This window comes from Thunnus albacares, chromosome 15, assembly GCF_914725855.1.
Source record: "Thunnus albacares chromosome 15, fThuAlb1.1, whole genome shotgun sequence".
NCBI classification, from domain to species: domain Eukaryota; kingdom Metazoa; phylum Chordata; class Actinopteri; order Scombriformes; family Scombridae; genus Thunnus; species Thunnus albacares.
The window spans coordinates 12,197,749-12,217,160 of NC_058120.1; the positions used below are offsets into that span (position 1 = coordinate 12,197,749).

Below are 19,412 nucleotides of genomic sequence, written 5' to 3' on the forward strand. Positions count from 1 at the left end.
GTCTTTTGTGTTGGCGTTTAAACCAGACTCAAGGAAATGTGAAATAGCCATGTAAAATAAAGTACAGTAATACTTTTTAATGTTATCAGATCTTATCACCTTCCTGCTCAGTTTCCTGCCATTAGTCGTTCGTTCTCACAAACACACAGCTTATAAAAAGTATTATTTGTAAGTTTGTTTGTGTTGCCATAGCTTCTATCCTTCCTTGATATCCCAAGTGTCTGCGTCATTTGGACTTGTTTGCCAGTTTTAGTCCCTCTGATTACTTCAGGAGGGCTAAAACTAAAAAATCTCTTTTTATTTTATCAGCCCTGCCTCATGACCCTGCTTTTTGGTCTAAATTCTGTCCATGCACATTATAGAACAACCCAGTACATGCCAAAGTGTGTAATAGGTAGATTTTCTCACCTCTGGACTTCTGGATTTAACATACAGATATCACAAATGTATCAATCTTCTCACCTAACTTTCAGTAAGAAAGCAAATAAGTGTATTTCCCAAAGTATCAAACTATCCTTTTAAGCACAGTCCATAAAAGTTACATGTATAGTATATAAGTCTCTATTTTCTTTTGCAGGTGCCTATTTATTTGAAACCTATGATAAACAAACTAGAGTGGCTTATTTCAAGTGGTTTTCACGGGTCTTCAATAACCATAAAATGCATCTCTGCAGCTGAACAGGGGGTATGGGTTGTAAAGTTGCAAAACAGACATGTATTTGCATGAAAATGTTCCAAATTATGACTGTTAGTACAGGCACATAGCTTCTGAAGTAAAGTACTAGAGAATATGAAGTAATTGTTTTTGTCTTTTAGTATCAGATGTTTTTATCCAGAGCTCATGCAGAAAATAGCACAGAATCACTACAATGAAACACTAATGAACTATCCCACCCACTGATGTGTGTATGTGTCATCTCTGCCAGTTGGAGAAAAGAAGAAGAAGTTCTAGAGAATACACCAGGAGTAAACAACGCTATCTTTGGGCTGTTTCCGCAGCAGTTTTGGCTCAGTTTAACAGGTATTCATTCGAACTTGGCACCTCCAACACAGTCTTGTCAGTTACACATCCCACGCTGTGAGGTCACAGTCATGCCACAGGGAAGATATGTCCAGTCACACCTGCCTATGATATGTCCAAAACTCTTTCCCATGAGATCACAGACGCGTATTCCACCTCCATCCCATTTTGCAAGCTTGAACCCATTTTCCATTGAAATTACCAGTGAAGCATCATTATTGCCTTATCACTTACTGGAAGCTTATGTTTCACCAAGGTGAGTACTACATGTTGTAAATCATGTAAAAAAAAAACAAACACCAGAGGTCATAAAGTCTGCATTCTAGTGGTATGAATACACTGGCTAAAGAACAGGTATCCAGATGTTTCGTTACTATCACAGGTTCATATATCAAATCTATTTTTAGACACCCCCCCCCCCCCTACTTTAGAGTGTAAGTCATCAATGCATGTAGGCGCCTCTCTGCTCCCGTTTTTCCAGAGGAGCTAAATCTCTGCTGCAGCACTCGCTCTCTTTCCTCAACTTTCCTCTGTTTCCAAATGTCTGCATACTGCAGTGATTCAAAGAGGTAGCAAACACTGATTTTCAATGAGCCAAATGCTTCTTTTGCCAGAGTTGAACTGAAACAAGTCTCTGTCTTTCTTTACTTCGTGGAAGTCTCGCAAAGAAGAGAGAGAGAAAGAGGTCAAAGGTTAAATTCTCAGCCATAAACCTGAACCTTCATCTGCTTGATGATGTCATGACATGAGCCATCCATTGAAAGTCTTCAAAATCAGTGAGAGGGGCTATTTTTCTGCAGAACTTTTACTTTTCATACTTATATTACATTGTTGATTTTACTTCATATAAAGGATCTGGTTACTAAGGCCACTTGTAAAACAATGAACAATGAAAAATGGTAAAATGTGAATCCACCCTGCAGACCAGTTAAACAAAAACAAATCATTTTTCAGGAAGACACTTGGAAGACACTTCCGTTCATGTATTAGCTTAGGCCTGAACATAAACAAGGATGGGATTAATGGATGAGACATGCAATACATCACTCTCCCACATTTTCAACAAAAGTTGCATTTTTAGAATCAAACAAAACATGATTTCTCACTCACTACTTGAATCATCTCTCATGAGATTCTTTTATGATCCTGAGATTGTGTTGTATCATCTATATAAACTATTTTCCCTCAGTAAACACTTTTCCGGCTTGAAAAAATGCTTGCATTTAAATGAATACATCCTTTTATGGGTATTTTTACACTTTATAGGCACAGAGAACAATTTATCCTCCCATCATGAAAGGACACTCTGACATTCATTACTCAATGAGTCACCTGGCGGCCAGACTAGTCATAGCAAAATAAGCAGCACACCATAAACCAGTGAATAGTCTGTCATAAATATGAACTGGTATTAATACACGGGTGCGGCTTATGGAATAAATTTAGTGTTTTATATGACTTTGAGATCCATTCAGAACAAATTTTCTATCACCAGTCTGTCGAATTAATTGGCCTTCTTACTCTGGATCATATTAAAATAAATCTATATACTTCTCAGAAAGTAACAGTTAAATAAAATTAAGACTATTTGCCGAATAATTAAACTTTTATTTGACCGGAAACGACCACTTGGCCCTGGTGCGTGTATGAAATATTTGTCCGGTGATGGAAATTCAGCTCAGGAATGCATTTTTCCTCTTGTGTGTGTGCGTCTCGGATGTTACTCTGACTGGCTGTGAGGTAAGAAAACAAGTCCGTCCTACTGTCCTGCAGCCATCCCATTGGTCCAGACGGCACCTCAGGAATGTCCTTAAACTGTTTAAATAGCGCTCCTATCAGCAGCTTAAGTCAGTGGAATAAGTTCAAACATCGGAATAAAACCCGACCAGGAGATCACAGAGACTTTGCAACAATATTCCTAAACTATTGAGCTTCTCCACCGACTAAAAGAAGAAAGAAGGGATACATAATCGGACAAGGAAGGACTTTTGTTCTCCTTTTTAAAATCTGTTTTCAGAGGGAATTTTCATTTTAAAGGTTTGTTGACTATTTCTATTATTGACTATTGCTCATTGATGACAAGATTTAGCCTTGATGTGTCCTCTAACAGTGTATTTGTTATTCTTTGGTTGCAGTAGCGTTCACTTGAGAGTTCAAGATGATGCTGTGTGGCATCTTTCTGCTGTTGATGCTTTGGAGTTGTGAAGGCGCAAGATTGGCAGGTGAGAATTTAAAATGTTTGTGAAAAAAAGTATTTTTACCTGTAAAAACGTTTAAAGTCGTTGCATCTTTAATATAGCGACTACAGTCAAATTTCATAGGGACTTAATTTGCGACTGAGGCGTTCACGTTACAATGAACTCATTGAATATCACAAAGTCTTTATCATGATATTAAAATAAAGACAATTGTATTCTCATATTTTTCTGATGGATGTATTTTATTATTTCGGAGTTTTTCTCTGTTTTTGCGCCTTTGTATGGACACTGTTGTTGTGAAAGAAAAAAAACCCGAACGGTTCTTTTTCTTTTCTTTGATCGCAGAGAGTCGGGATGACAACAGTATTTATGACTTATTTGACCTCGCTCGGGTAAGCAAGAGGCACAATGGAGTGGGTTTGGTCAAAGGCGCAGATCCCTACAGCCCTGCATACAAGGTCCTGAACCCAGACCTGATCCCCCCCGTCCCCGACAGCTCCTTCAGGGACCTCATCGACTCCATCCAGGCAGAGAGGGGTTTCCTCCTCCTGGTCAACCTGAAGCAGGCCAAGAAAACCAGGGGCAGCATTTTAACCATCGAGAAGAATGACAGATCCGGACCCGTTTTCGAGATCGTTTCCAATGGCAAGGCGAACACTTTGGACGTGGTCTACTCCACCATGAACCAGCAGCAGGTCGTGTCCATCGAGGATGCGAATTTGGCCACTGGACACTGGAGGAACATCACGCTGTTCGTTCAGGATGACCGTGCGCAACTCTTTGTGGGCTGTGAGGAGATCAATGTATCAGAGATGGATGTGCCAATCTATAAAGTGCTGTCCCAGGAGGTGGCAGACATCGCCAGACTCAGGATTGGAAAGGGAGCAGTGAAAGACAGATTCATGGTAAGATCTGTAGTGTTATGGCTCAGATAACTATTGCTATACTATTGATTGATAAACAATACTTTTATAGAATAGAATATGTAACACACATTTTAATATTGTTGCTTATATGAAATATATAATGTAAGTAAATGCATGTTAAATAGTTTTTAAGTGTCTAACTGGAATTTATCTTCCTGCAGGGAGTGCTTCAGAATGTACACTTTGTCTTTGGGACCACTCTGGATGCCATACTGAGAAATAAGGGATGCCACAGTGGAGGTAAGTCTTAGAATTGTATTTAATATATCAATTACCTATAGCAGAGTAGATCTGATATAAAATACAAATAGTCCACCACATTCTGCTCCCGTTTCAAAGGCAGTGAACAGATATTCATTTGTCTTCTCTCCTCTTTTCCCCCTGCAGCTGCCTTAACTGATGTCATGACCCTGGACAACCCAGTCAATGGCTCCAGCCCTGCCATTAGGACTGATTACACTGGCCACAAAGCCAAAGGTAAGACCTCTCCCTCCTAAAGAGACAGGGCTCTGTCTCTGTTTCACTAGTCAGTTGTAAACTTTAAGAGTTGAGGTCATTAACTGGACTCTTCTCTCCTACATTCAGATCTGCACTCTGTCTGCGGCATCTCTTGTGAGGACATCGCAAGCATGTTCAAGGAGCTCAAGGGACTCGGTGTGGTTGTTAAACAGCTGTCAAACGAGCTCCGCAAAGTGGTAAGCTCCAAAGGCCATCAGGGTCTGCTCTTTGTCATCATCCACTATCCCTTTTACTCTCCCCTCTGTCTGTCCTTCTGCTTCCATTTAATGCATTCCCAGTGCGTAACCACTTGTCACTGTAATGGCAGTCACCGGCCAAGTCCTTAATGAGACCCATGTGAATACACAAATATGTTTGGCTGTCGGTTGTATTTGCACTGCTTCGCTAGAGTCAAGAAATGTCTTAATCACGGTGTCGGTCGGTGATTCATCTGTACTGGAACCTTGGCAAAGTGAAAGTTTTCCATCCTCCATCCTCAATAACCCCCTTCTCTCTCTCTCTCTTTCTCCCCTTTCCTCCAGTCTGAGGACAGCAATCTGCTGAAAAATCAAATGAACATCCATAGTGGAATTTGCTTCCACAATGGCATCGTGCACATGGACAAAGATGAATGGACCGTCGATGGCTGCACTGAGTGCACCTGCCAGGTAAGTGTCATCATACCTGCTGGAATGCAACCTTTAAATAAGCCAGGGATCAGTTGAGGAAAGACATAGCTTTATTTCCTGTATCCCCACAGTTAATAAAGTGATAATAGTGTTTATGTTAGCACCACTCTTTATTATCACTTTGCTGAGCCATCAACTCGTCTTGAAACTATCAACAAAGCAGCATGGAGCAGCATCTAGCAGCATCTGGTGAAGGGTGTCCATGTATTGTGTAAGTTGGGTGTTAGCTGGAGAATGCTAGTGAGGTTTATGTTTTTTATCAACACAGCAGGAGTGTCATGTCCCTGATAAAGATACAGCAATTAGGCTTGTAACAGTATCAGCAAAGCCTCTGGGTTTCTTTCTGTCGCTCATTATTCTTGTACTAACTCAACTGTTCTTCTATTCAGAACTCTGCTACAGTGTGTCGTAAAATCTCCTGCCCACTGATCCCCTGTGCTAACGCCACCGTGCCCGACGGAGAGTGCTGCCCTCGCTGTGGAACACGTAAGCTTCCTTTTAAATCTTCTGCAACTTTCATCATTTTCATAGGATTTTCTAGACTTCTTTCTTGATGTCTTTCTCCCAAGATAAAAAATCTCATCCTTCATGTCTTCCCCCTACAGCAAGTGACTATGCAGAGGATGGTTGGTCCCCCTGGTCTGAATGGACTCCTTGTTCAGTGACTTGTGGTCGTGGCATCCAGCAGCGTGGACGCTCCTGTGACCGCATCAACAGCAACTGTGAGGGCACCTCTGTCCAGACCCGTGACTGCTACCCCCAGGAATGCGACAAACGCTGTAAGTCTTAACTCAGCCATTGTGATAATAAATATTTTCTGTTGATGGATGAGCATGATGAATTAATCATGTGTATTGCTCACAGTCAAACAGGACGGTGGCTGGAGCCATTGGTCTCCCTGGTCTTCATGCTCTGTGACCTGCGGTGAGGGTGTCATCACCCGAATTCGCCTCTGCAACTCCCCTACACCCCAGATGGGTGGCAGGGACTGCGAGGGAGAAGGACGTCAAACTGAAGTCTGCCAAAAGTCTCCTTGTCCTAGTAAGTTGAATTTCAGTGTCAAAGTTGTTAGGGTGTATGGATTCAGCGGAACATACTGAATGTTGTTTTTATTATACTTTTTAGTCAATGGAGGTTGGGGACCTTGGTCACCATGGGACACCTGCACTGTTACCTGTGGTGGAGGAATCCAGAACCGCAAACGTCTCTGTTCTGATCCTGTCCCCAAATATGGAGGAAAGGATTGTGTTGGTGATGCCAAAATGTCTCAAGTGTGCAACAAACAAGACTGCCCTGTTGGTGAGTATTTCAGATTTAACAGTTATTAAAGAAAAAGACATACATACACAACAGATTACCATTCTAAAGTATTGATTCTTTCTCTCTACAGATGGTTGTCTCTCCAACCCATGCTTCCCTGGCGCAAAGTGCACCAGCTCCCCTGATGGCTCTTTCAGATGTGGCAGGTGTCCACTTGGCTACACCGGGAATGGCATCACCTGCAAAGACATTGATGAGTGTAAAGAGGTCCCTGATGCTTGCCATACACACAATGGAAAGCATCGCTGTGAGAACACTGAGCCAGGTTACAACTGCTTGCCCTGCCCTACACGTTTCTCTGGTCCTCAGCCCTTTGGAAAAGGAGTGGAGCAGGCAACTGCCAAAAAACAGGTTTGAATTATTACTTACTGCTTGTGCTTGTGGCTTGTAGGCTAGCTGTTTGTGTTTTTTTCTTAATTCTCTGTCATTTCTCTTTAGGTTTGCACACCCCGTAACCCTTGCCAGGATGGTAGCCACAACTGCAATAAAAATGCAAACTGCATCTACTTGGGCATCTACTCCGACTCTATGTTCCGATGCGAGTGCAAGCCAGGGTATGCTGGGAATGGCCATATTTGCGGAGAGGACACTGACCTGGATGGATGGCCCAACAAGAACCTGCTGTGTGTGGAGAATGCTACCTACCACTGCAAGAAGGTAGCCAGACCCCACATGGACAGAAATACAAAAGGCCATCATTATCCCTCTGCACTATATTATTGTGATGATTGCCTCCCTAACCGCTACTTTGTTTCTTTATAGGATAACTGCCCCAACCTTCCCAACTCTGGCCAAGAAGATCATGACAAAGATGGCCTGGGTGATGAATGTGACCATGATGATGACAATGATGGGATCCCCGATGATAGGGTGAGTCATCACAGAATTTTTTTTTTAGCCAAAACCCTGCTTTCCTCAGAGACCAGACATAGCAATCAGCAGTAGCCATCCTTCCTCTGGGCAATAGGAATGTAAAGTCTCAGTGTTTGTGTGCTTTCATCAGAGTCAAAGTGGAAAGCCAGTGGTATAGGAATAGTGTAATATAATTTTGGCATGAAGATGGGGTGGCTTGTTGCCCGTAATTCTTAGTGTGGATGTGGAAAGTCTGGCAAGAAAAATGCTGAGGTAAAAATTACCAGCTCTCTCGCAGTGGAATATCACATTCCAGCAAAAGTTAGAGGGAAAACAAGCTATGAAAATGAAAGTTTTGTTCCTATAAATATCCTTCCTTTGACCCACTTTAGTAATTTTATTGCTCTTTTTATTTTCCTTTATCAATTTAGGACAACTGCCCCATGGTGTACAACCCTGCTCAGTATGATGCAGACAGGGATGATGTTGGCGACCACTGTGACAACTGTGTGTTCGAGGCTAACACTGACCAAACCGATACTGACAACAATGGAGAGGGTGATGCCTGTGCTGTTGACATTGATGGTGATGGTAAGTGATCTTTCTTAATTCCATCAGTGTTATCTTTCATGACTTCCCTTAGCCTTAAAATCATTTGCACAGTCCTGGAGGCTAAGATAAGTCTGTTTTGACTCAACAGGCATTCTGAACGAGAACGACAATTGCCCATATGTGTACAACGTGGATCAGAGAGATACTGACAGAGATGGAGTGGGAGACCATTGTGACAACTGCCCTCTGGAGCATAACCCTGATCAGGTAACGTCAAATCCCACCTTTCACCTTTCTTCTACAAGCCAGTAACATAGCCCAAACTGTCAAGTGTGTAGCATCAAAGCCACAAATTGTACCTGCTTTAATGAAAGAAAGGAATGTGACAGCTTTGAGAAAAAAAGAGTGCAACAATCCCTCTTCTTTTCTCTATTCATCCACAAATATGAATGTGTAATTTTGCTGAGGTGCAAGCACACTGAACAATTGTCTGAAGGGACATTGTTCACATACCTGAACACAAGGGGCTACATTTAAATCACATCCAGAGTTGCACCTCTCATATTGAGGCTGGTGAAAAACAGTGAAGGGCTAATTGATGAGAGGACAATTGCCTTATAGTCTGAGTGTCATTTTTTGGGAAATCTCATCATAACGGAATTCTTTTCTCCTACAGATTGACTCTGACTCAGATCTCATAGGAGACAAGTGTGACAACAACCAGGACATTGACGAGGACGGTCACCAGAACAATATGGACAACTGCCCTTACATCCCTAACTCCAACCAGGCTGACCACGACAAGGATGGCAAGGGTGATGCCTGCGACCACGATGATGACAATGATGGCATTCCTGATGACAAAGACAACTGCCGACTGGCCTTTAACCCTGATCAATTGGACTCTGATGGTGAGTCACTCTCTCAGTGGGTCAAATATGGTCCAAATCATCAGACATCCTTGTATAGAAAATCTGGATTAACCTTGTCTTGTAAAGAGAAGCCCATTCTCTTTAATATCCATGTTTAAATATCTTTATTTTCCTCTCAGGTGATGGTCGTGGTGATGTGTGCAAAGATGACTTTGACCAAGACAATATTCTGGACATTGATGACGTGTGCCCAGAGAACTTTGCCATCAGTGAAACAGACTTCCGCAGATTCCAGATGGTTCCTCTGGACCCTAAGGGCACCTCCCAGATTGACCCCAACTGGGTGGTCCGGCATCAGGGCAAGGAGTTGGTGCAGACTGTCAACTGTGACCCTGGCATTGCTGTTGGTACGTAAGATAACAATGGGCATCTTTCTACAATTACACAGAAACAAAGTCGTAGCCAACAAATTCTGAACCATCTCCTCTTAATCATGTCTTAATTCAGGTTTTGACGAGTTCAGTGCAGTGGATTTCAGTGGAACATTCTTCATCAACACGGACAGAGATGATGACTATGCTGGCTTCGTGTTTGGCTACCAGTCCAGCTCTCGCTTCTACACAGTCATGTGGAAACAGATCACGCAAACCTACTGGTCCCACACACCCACAAGAGCTCAAGGCTACTCTGGACTGTCCATCAAAGTGGTCAACTCCACCACTGGGCCTGGTGAGCACCTGAGGAATGCCCTGTGGCACACCGGAGATACCCCAGGACAGGTGAGTGCACATTCATTGGCTCATAGTTAGACAGATAGGATACAAGTGAACGCAATGTCTGATTTTTTTCTTTATTTAACATTTTGTAATTCTTTGTTTCCAGGTGCGTACTCTGTGGCACGACCCTAAGAACATTGGCTGGAAAGATTTCACCGCCTACAGATGGCACCTGACCCACAGACCCAAGACTGGACTTATTAGGTGAGTTCAAAACCTCAAAGGCATAATATAATTAATTTAATTACAAATTTGCACAATTTTATTTTTACATCGCAATGAGCTCATGTGATTACCCTCTCTTTTTTAGAGTGGTTATGTATGAAGGCAAGAGAATCATGGCCGATTCTGGAAACATCTATGACAAGACGTATGCTGGTGGGCGACTAGGCTTGTATGTCTTCTCTCAGGAGATGGTTTACTTCTCAGACCTCAAATACGCATGCAAAGGTAAGACATTTTAAGAGCATATAAGTGATGGTTTGACATATTAAAAAGCACTGTAGCATCACCTTAGATTTTATTCTTAATGTTTTCTGTCCTTTATTTCTTTCAGATACATAATTGGACCACAGTGCCTTCCAGAAGAATGTATCAGTCTGTCAGTATGAATATATAATTTGAGACCTGGATCGATGTCTTTTTAACTTTTCCTTTGAGAAATGCACATTGGAGGAATAATGAGCAAGTGAGCTAACGTGAGGTAAACTGACCTCTGGACTTAAATGAAAGTTCAATGATGATTCTGCACCAAACTCAAATTGTAAGCGCAGCTCTGCTCAGAAGAAATTGGCCCTCTCACTTTGTTGCTCTGGTCTGCGTTGAAGGAGGGCTACATTTATTGCTTTGCACACCTGAACTGTTGTCGGTTGGCGTTATTCTTCTGAGGATGAGGGACCAAAGGGAAGAGAGTTTCATGTTCTTACTTTTTTTGAGCATTAATATCTGCTGTGGACTCAAAAGATACTTGTTTCAGTATGAAGAAAGCGGTAGGAGAACTTTCTTTGGCTGGGGAAAAAAATTACCCCTTGAAGGAACTGTTGAGGGACCATGGGCAGTATGGACTGACTGTTACTATCAAAGAGAGTGAATGTTGTTTGTATGTTTGTGCATGTATGCCACCCAACAAGCATTGCTATGAAGACAACCAAGTCAAATTTTCTTTTGATTTCTTTTAATTACCCCGTCACCCCACAATCTTGCAGGCCTTCATTATACAAGGTCTTTTATTTCCCCAAGACTTAGGGCTGGCCCAAAACATTATAACTAGTCTTCTCAGGAAAGAGCACTAGAAGAAACGAGGAGAGCACAAAATTCAGGACAGCACAGGGCCCCAAAGTAGGCATTCTGTACACCGCTTTGAACCATAATTATTAGGAAATGTAATGTTAATATCTCTAATCTTTACCGAACATGTCAAGGGACGTAAACACCGAGGGCCAGTCTGTTTCCTGTTACGAGTCACCATTGTAAGTATGGCTGTTTGTATGCTTATGTACTCATTCATCATAGAGGCTTTAATTCTTGTTCATCTCTGCATCTCGCCATCATGTCATCAGCAACCCCTTTCAATTAACTGAAATCAGATCCTCTATTGACAAGATATAACATTACTTTTGACCAAAACAGTAAAAAAGGAAGAGATAGGCATCACTTACAGTATCTCTAAATATTCTGCTTCTGCACAGTGTGCATGACTGGTGTGCCTGAGCATGTGTGTACATTTCTGACAAGGGAAAATCAAAGGAAACCCTTCATGTACAAATATTACCTCATTAATTCTTTTTGTATTGAGGCCAGCAATACACAAGAATCACTTGTCTTAGCAAAAGAGTATAAATTGGTTGGCTTCTTTTTTTTTTTTTTTTTTTTAGCAAGACTTTACTATCATTTATATGCTGTATATAAGATATTTTTGTAGCAAAAGAAGCCCGAACAGGAACGTAAAGGATTAAAGAAATGTTGTCTTGACTATGTTGTGCTATATGTATTTCCTGTGCATTTTTGATAAGTTATTATGTTTGTTTTATGTTGAGGTTATTTCATTTGTGTAGATATACTGTATGCTATTTAAATAATTTATCTAGAAGCGTAGCCTCATATGGAAGCGTTTCTGTCTGTATGTATAAACTTATTTGCACACTGACATGAGGATGTCTTTGTTATTTTGGTTTTGTACGTGTCTTTTTTAATTATTAGTGAAGCTTTTCTATAAACATTTGTACCATAGTTTCTACCCAACATGCTGTTTATACTCCTACTTGTTATTTTGTAATGTCAAGTGAACAATAAACCCTTCAGGAAAAAAAGTATTACTGTGTTTTGGTGTCTTTTTGCACTTGTCAAACAAACAGTTAAATAGTCTGAATAGTTCAAGACCTAGGCTTCTTTTTCTGTGATATTTTTTTGGACTTCACATCCACTTTGATTGAGGTCTTCTCCCTATAAAAGCAAAGGGAGCCGAGTCATGCTGTGTCAAGCGACTGGAATCCATTAGTTGAGTCTGGTGAAGCCTTGGAGAAAGGGAGTATCCTTGGGAGTCAACAGCAGGAAAACTCAACATGAAGTATAACCCACTTAAACAGCACATCCATACAGATCTGATTACACATTACACAGGCATCTCCTTACACCTTCAAACGACAACGCTCCACGTGATCCAAAGACATGAGGAATTTTGCACTTTTGAGTGATATGTTCACTCTCTTTAGGCAAGTGAATTTAAGTTACGGCACCCTTCAGCTGGCTGTGGTCCACTCTTGCCAGAAGGAATGTGCATTTAAATTCCACCATTTTCATAAAAATGTCCCAATAAAACTTGTCAAAGTAGATGAAGTATCCATATACTAGCTAGCTTTTTTGACTGTTATGCTGGTGCTAGACCAGTATATCATCTGCAAACTTCAGCTGCTAATTTAGATCTTTCACAGGACTAGAAAGAGCTGTAATCAAAGGCACCAGTAAGGGTTATGCCAGAAAACCCAGACTGTCTCAGTATGCCGCAGGTCTCTATACATTAGAAGTGACCTCATTCTTACCACACTGAGCTCACTGTGTTTCCATTACCCCAAATGAGCAGTATATCTTCCCACTCTATGTCTGTTATATAGATGATATCTGTAAAATAGACAAAAATGGCACATATGGTGTGTATATATCTATCAAACTATTACAAATGTATGGAATTAGTATAAGAATGAAGTCTCATGAAGTGCAGTCAGCCTGAAAAAGTTTGTGTGTGCTCTTTTGGACCTGTGCTGAGGTGTCTGCTTAGATTCCTGGACAGATAGTGCAGGTTCCACTATAGCTGGGCTCTTGTTGGAGTTTGACCTTGGAGGCTCACCTGGCCGACGTGCTTTCAGTCCAAAGGAATGTGAGATAATTCCTGCTGTTTAGTCGGGGTCAGAATGTGTGGGTGAGGTGAAGAGTGAGATGAACAGGCCTGTAGGTGTCCCGTGCCAGGAGAGAGGAAAGGAGGGACCTTTAGGCTGAGGTCAGCCAGGTGCAGATGAGCTACTCACACTGTGCAAGCAGGAGCAAATAGGAACCATGTCAACAGCTCCACAAATCCCCACAAACAAACTGAAAGCAGAATTCTCAAAGCTGGCCATCTTTTGTCAGTAGACTTGTGTTTATTTTTTAAAATAATGAAAATTAAGCTAGAAAGAACTCACAGGATCCAATTTCAGAAGATCTTACTAAGGGGCAGGAATGAAAGGAATGCTTTGCATTTTAAGGGTTGGAGCTGAACTGGATCTGACTATCACTCCTGTGGAGTACACATCATCCCCCTGTCCTCAACAGCCACACTAGGCATCTGACCACACATCACTAACACAGACATTCTGTATTTCATAGGAGGCTTACTGTTGATACATAACAGCGTGCAGACTTCACCCCAAAGACACATTGCTATCGGCTGAGTGTGTTTGTGTGCAGTAGAACATTCTGTGGCCACTGTACCCAGTTATTACATTTAATGACAGCAATTTTCTGTTCTCATCTATGATACTTATGTTAATACAAAAGGTGGCCCTGCTGCTCTGTTTCCTCATGCAAGGCCATAAACACAAATAAAAACAATGGGATGCAATCCAGCTGCATATTAAAAACATGGAGGGCAATTAGAATACAAATAACAGTTTTCACCCCCAGTTTCACTATTAATCAAGTGTTAGAACTACAAAGAAATTTTTTTCCCAATATTGACACATTGTGTTAAAGGACTGGTGTGTACGATTTAGTGGCTTCTAGCAGTGAGGTTGCAGATTGTAACCAATTGTAACCATAAATCTGCAACCCTTACAGAGTGCATCCTGAATACTGCATCACTCAGGATTTTGTCTCTTAAAACCCCCCTAGTAGTCTGCTTGTGACATCCAAGCAGTGATGCATCTTTTTATAGACATTCTGATAGCAGGGCCTCGGATAGTTCGGGTTCATCTGTCTGTTCTTTACAGTCACATGGAGTTGTGTCATTCATCTCAAGGTCCTGGCTCCATCTCTGTCTGCTCACATTCATCCAGCAGGATAAGTAACTGCTCCTCAGTGAGATCTGGTGACTCATTCTGCAGGAAGACACAAATATTTATGATTTATTAAAAAATATATACTGTATATGTGTGTGTATGTGTGCACAGGCACATGTGAGTGATTTCAAACTGTAGCGTGTACATGCATATAAAAACAAATTTAAGAGGATGTCTGCACAGATGTGTTTGCACGTGTGCACACAGCAACCCACCCTTTTACAACCACTGAGACACATACAATAAACCTCTGGCAGTCAAACAATATGAGCCTATTGTTACTGAAGTGAAGACAGAATATTTTTCATCTTAACTGCTGATATCTTCCTAACATCCTCCCTAAATTTCTTCCCATTACGAACATCCTTTACTGGGCTTAAAACTCTTGTTTTTGACAAATCCAGACTTGTTGTATTAATGCGTGACCTGCGATAACAGTGGCAGTTCATAATAATATACTGCACTTCTGTGGTTGTTCTCTGTGCCTAGTTGGACGCTGACTGGGAAAAAACACTTCCAGTTGGATATAACTATTGTTTTTTTACTGATAAGTCAGACTCCTCATAGGCAGGCCTCTGCGACCGCATGTGAGTTCAAGGAGATAAGCCAATCTTCTTAAACTAGGTTATGAAGAAAGGTTTCAGAATTTAAACAACTCTTGACATCTATTTCTGGGAGTGACGTGTTATTCAGCAAGTCTAACTGTAATTTCTGGGGGGAAACTTTTAATGCCTTTATCTTGAATAATTAGGTGAGACAGACTAATTCACCTATGCATGAGTGCTCATAGACAGTTGCCATCTCTTGGTGTGGAATGCACTTGGTTTAGTCAGCTGCAACTCAACAGTCAATTTGTTCCAGTAAAATCAACCCATTACCTTTCACGACACAAGCATTAGGCCAAAAAACGTGTCCAGGAAAGCCAGACCTTAAATGTCTGGGTTGAATAGTAATCATTTTCATCATTCTCTCAGCTTGTGCACTCATGTTTCCCGCCGTCATACCAAACTGAACAGAATGTCCCTGGCCTTAAAGTAGGGATGTCCTGATCCAATTATTCTGTCTGTGATTCTGTTATGAGTCTTGAAGCTGTATTAATTTGCTTTTTTACCCACATGGGAGCAGTAGAACCAGCTGGAAGCACATTACTGACATTATCACCTTATAACGATAATATGGCAAAAGTGTGAGGAATTTTTTTTTCTATTTACACATCCAACAGATGCGGAACAATATTATTTGTTTGTAATTATGTTTCTGGCCACCTGATGAATGTAATATTCCAATATTCACTCTCGTTTTAGCGTTTTGATCTCCACTAACTCCTGAAGGAAATATCTGGCTTTTTTTTGTTTTGTTTTGTTTCTAAATGTTAGTCGCTAACTTTCTCAAAAACACCAGCTGGCCACTAACTTTGTCTATCTGTTAGTATACAATGGGTTTATCCTTTGCTGAAAGCAGCTGCCTGCTGCAGCTGGAAACAGGATTGATGAGAGAGGTGACAGTGAACCCAAACAGTGAAGTTGCTGCTCATAAAACAATTTAATGAATTAATGAACAGAAAAAGGCTAAAACGCTTTGTAGAGGGATACTCAGGTTATAACGATCTTTGGGTTGGTCATCACAAGCCACACATTTTTAATTTGATGCATTTTTAAGGAACAGTTACACATTTTAGGAAATGTGCTTACTCGCTTTCTTGCTTAGAGTTTTTATTTTTTATTTTTAGTATTATATTGTATTTATAGGAGACAGTGCACATTGGCATTTTGTCAACATCAATATAAATGTTTCAGGTTAAGCTCAATTTTCAGCTGTCGTCACAACTCAACTTAAAATTGACAAATGGATAAAACACATCATACATTGCAGAATACAGTCAAAGCACGAGGAAAATAACTGGAGAAACTTCCTGCTTAGCCCATAGACTTTACATCAGGATGACATCACAGATTTTAGAATAGTGATGGTGTTTAGGCTCAAGGTTTTACAAATGTAAAACCTTCATGGATTAAAAATTCATAGTAGAAAGAGTCCTAATGGATCTTAGTTGCAGTTCGAGGTGTCCTGTCAACAGTTTTATAGACACCTCTTATACTTTTTGGGCTGCAGGAGATTTTTTTTTGCTGCAATACTGCAAGTGGCCACTGGGAAAATTAGCAGCAAGACTTAGCAGCAGCGGTATCCAGTTCTCTTACATACATCCATGAGTTAAACAAGCTGTAACATGTTGAGTAGTGAGCTTTAAAGGTGCCAGTGGGCAGATTTTGTTACCTTTGAACCGAGCCAGGCTAGCTGGTGCCTGCTTCCAGTCTTTATGCTAAAAGTAAGCTGACTTAGCTTGACATTTAACAAACTAACATTAGTGGTCTCAGTCTATGTCTTGGCAAGAACAAGAATAATCTTTTTCCCAACATGTCAAACTACTGATTGACTTTTGCAGCTTTGAGATATACTGATACAAAGTTAAATCCAGGATCCAATTCCATAATTGTTGTTTTCCCATACAATTCAGCTGCAAATGCAAACCTAGAAATAACCTGTATCATGAAAATGCAGCTTACACCACAGTGTGACCCATCAAGCACTCAGTCCAAAGACAGAGCAAAATATTACACCCATGAAGTTGTTTTTACCTCTTCCCTGCACCCCGCTGTGTCACTCTAGACAAAATCACATTCCTGTGTCTCATCTAGCCCTGTTAGCTGAAGCTAATACTCTTCATCGATCATCTGTATACCTCCTCTGACCTCTCAAGGTTCCAGTTGTTGATAGACATCTCCACTATGTTCAAAGTCCTCCAGAATGTAACGACACCCTTTAGGTCATGGAAGGTTGGTCTGTGGTACTCATTTATGACCCCTGCAATTACCCAGACACTGCATATCATTTTCTACCAACAGACAGGAGACCACAGGCACTACGGACACATTCCAGCCTCGATGCCCCCTGCAGCACTCCATGTTTTTGTCCTTTGACATGCATGTAGCAAGACATGGCCCTTTGCCTGTGGACTTGACCTTCACCTCTAAATGGCAGAGGATGAAAACAGCCCATGTGCTTACTTTGTGTTAATCTTTGTGCACGCACATATACATACACTTGTGTACACAGTCTACAGTGTAGGCATTTTGGATACACTTTGCTTCCCTTACATGTTTATTTTATGCTTAAATAGCTAAACGCACTTGAAACCCCACTCACAGAAAAACAACATTTGACTGGATTGGCAGCTGTAACATAAATTTGCACAAACATGAGTGAGCCACAACTGCAACTTGACATATATGGCATTAAAACTGTACAGGTCAGTTACAGGCATGTCAGTATTTTCAGTGTTCATGAATGGGTAATTAAAAAGTGCCCCACTGGCTGGAGTACTAATGGCCAGAAATGCTTTTAACCAGTACCAGCCGTCCTGGAGATAGAAACTACAACTTTGCCTTTCCTATGGAGAGGATAGGAAAAAAAGTGAGATGCAAGAAAGACAGAGTGCTTTTTACTGCTGTGACAAAATGCTGTGACTCTTTAAAAGTGGTTGACCTCAGGTGCCCCTGATTCTGGGGAGGCTAAGGGTGTCTGTGGGTGACTGATATGTGTTTTCCTGTCTGACTTTCTGTCTGCTCTCTACAGAGCCAGTTAAACTCAAGTGTTAGAGCTTGTTCAGCTCTTCTCAGTCCAGGACTTCAGCTGCACGTTTAATTCAGCTGCATGTTTAATCGAGGTGATTCCTGGCAGTACCCTTCTTCCACTGGATTATCACTGAGACGTGAACAACAATGTTGAGCTTGGTTGGAAGTTTTTAAACACAGCATTATTATCAGTTCCACAAGGAAACGAATGAATAGCGCAGGAGTAGATAAAACTTTTGTCGGAACAGTGCAAACTTCTATTTTTAAGCTGAGCCATGAATGGCTTTTGTGCGAGCGGCCATTGAACATGTGGAGAGAAGATGTAAATATATGAATTAGTGTTTCTTTTTAACCAGTCCTCAGTAAAAAAGAAGTGTGCAGCTGTGGGAGCTGCTACCCTTGAGGCTAGTTTTGGAGTTATTCCCAGCCATACATCCTCTGGCATAAACATGTGAAATACAAGCTGGAGGTGGACAATCTATTCATTCACTTCACAGTTCCTATTGGGAAAAGTTATGGGTTTGTGACTTTATACAGTATCTTATATGTTATACTGAACAATGACTTGAATACTACTAATAAATAACAATGTTGGAATGACATTAGCTGAAAAACACATATTCATTTTGGATAACTGCTTTAATATTCACTCATATTTCTTCTTTACTGTCCGGCTGCTTTGAGAGTTGTTTTTGGACACTGTGATCGATTTGAGACGGAAAAACAACTCATCAATGAGAAAATTGCCTTGACGTGGCTGCTCACAAGCCCAACATATTATTGGATAATTATCTAGTATTCCATGTACGAACAATTACGTGAATCATAGGAACAGCTTTTGCCCTGGGCATATCAGATTTTTAGTCTTACCAAAAGTACATTGTTCACAACTGACTCATCACTAACTTCAGTCACAGTTGGGTTGGAGTCAAATTAATCTATGAGCCCTATATGTCTGATGCTTATTGTTAGAGTACCAGCATTACTGCTCCAGACATCTCATACACGTGCTCTGGCTCTCCCACCTGCTATCAAGACTCAGCAGGTTTATTGTATCTGTCTCAGTCTGGCCTGCAGCCACACAAAGCCATGTGCACAGAAAGTAAGTGTAAGGGAAAACCTCTGTCCCTGTCCTGTTTAGCAATGCAATGCATTCACTTTGACCTCATGAGCTGTCATTTGTCACTGGCTTTACTCCTCTTCCTTGTGCATTTGAATAGCACCAACATGACAGTGAGTTTAATGTGTAGTCTGCCCTCCAGACAGGGGAGTCCAGCTTCTCCCAATGAACAATAGCAGGGTGGGTGAAGTCCAGATCTTTGATATATGATGAAGATTCTTGGTCACTATCCAGTATCAGTTTCCCACCAGGAGATGAATCTGACAAAGCTAGAGCTGTTCAGCCCTCCAGCTATCTGCCCCGCAATGGACCACCACCTCTGTGCAGCTCACTGTTCAACTCCTGTACACACAGTGTGCAGGGCCAGTTCACCACAAGTGTGGGCTGCTCGGCTTTCAAGGTCACCGACTTCAGTCACATACCTCAA

The 19,412-nt window shown here is 41.3% G+C and overlaps 2 protein-coding genes across 6 annotated transcripts in view; one reads left to right on the forward strand and one right to left on the reverse strand.

Moving 5' to 3' along the window:
- Nucleotides 1–2,853: 2,853 nt before the first annotated feature.
- LOC122998240 (thrombospondin-1-like) lies at nucleotides 2,854–12,016 on the forward strand. 2 transcript variants are annotated; one of them, XM_044375012.1, is made up of 22 exons: nucleotides 2,854–3,058; nucleotides 3,157–3,243; nucleotides 3,565–4,124; nucleotides 4,307–4,385; nucleotides 4,533–4,622; nucleotides 4,731–4,840; nucleotides 5,186–5,311; nucleotides 5,722–5,818; nucleotides 5,938–6,111; nucleotides 6,197–6,373; nucleotides 6,458–6,631; nucleotides 6,723–7,003; nucleotides 7,091–7,309; nucleotides 7,415–7,522; nucleotides 7,936–8,095; nucleotides 8,205–8,323; nucleotides 8,733–8,967; nucleotides 9,108–9,335; nucleotides 9,436–9,707; nucleotides 9,811–9,908; nucleotides 10,015–10,154; nucleotides 10,261–12,016. In XM_044375012.1, the coding sequence occupies exons 2-22, from the start codon at nucleotides 3,180–3,182 to the stop codon at nucleotides 10,266–10,268; spliced, it is 3,519 nt and encodes a 1,172-aa protein (XP_044230947.1). In that variant the 5' UTR covers nucleotides 2,854–3,058; nucleotides 3,157–3,179; the 3' UTR covers nucleotides 10,269–12,016. The 2 variants fall into 2 exon arrangements, with proteins under 2 accessions (XP_044230947.1, XP_044230948.1); XM_044375013.1 differs by having other exon boundaries at nucleotides 2,858–3,058; nucleotides 3,160–3,243.
- A 1,296-nt stretch (nucleotides 12,017–13,312) lies between these two features.
- The window catches only part of fsip1 (fibrous sheath interacting protein 1), a 30,492-nt gene continuing 24,392 nt past the window's right edge, over nucleotides 13,313–19,412 (reverse strand). For all 4 annotated transcript variants that reach the window (XM_044375335.1, XM_044375336.1, XM_044375334.1 and 1 more), the window contains one exon: nucleotides 13,313–14,272. In XM_044375335.1, the coding sequence (XP_044231270.1) occupies nucleotides 14,189–14,272 (84 nt within the window). In that variant the 3' untranslated portion in view covers nucleotides 13,313–14,188. The remainder of the gene's footprint in view (nucleotides 14,273–19,412) is intronic.

Excerpts from the sequence above, each read along its gene's own strand:
- LOC122998240 (XM_044375012.1), top strand. The coding sequence starts at position 3,180 with ATGATGCTGTGTGGCATCTTTCTGCTGTTGATGCTTTGGAGTTGTGAA. Across the intron at positions 3,244-3,564 it reads TGAAGGCGCAAGATTGGCAG|AGAGTCGGGATGACAACAGT; the intron begins GTGAGAATTTAA and ends CTTTGATCGCAG. Across the intron at positions 6,374-6,457 it reads CCAAAAGTCTCCTTGTCCTA|TCAATGGAGGTTGGGGACCT; the intron begins GTAAGTTGAATT and ends TATACTTTTTAG.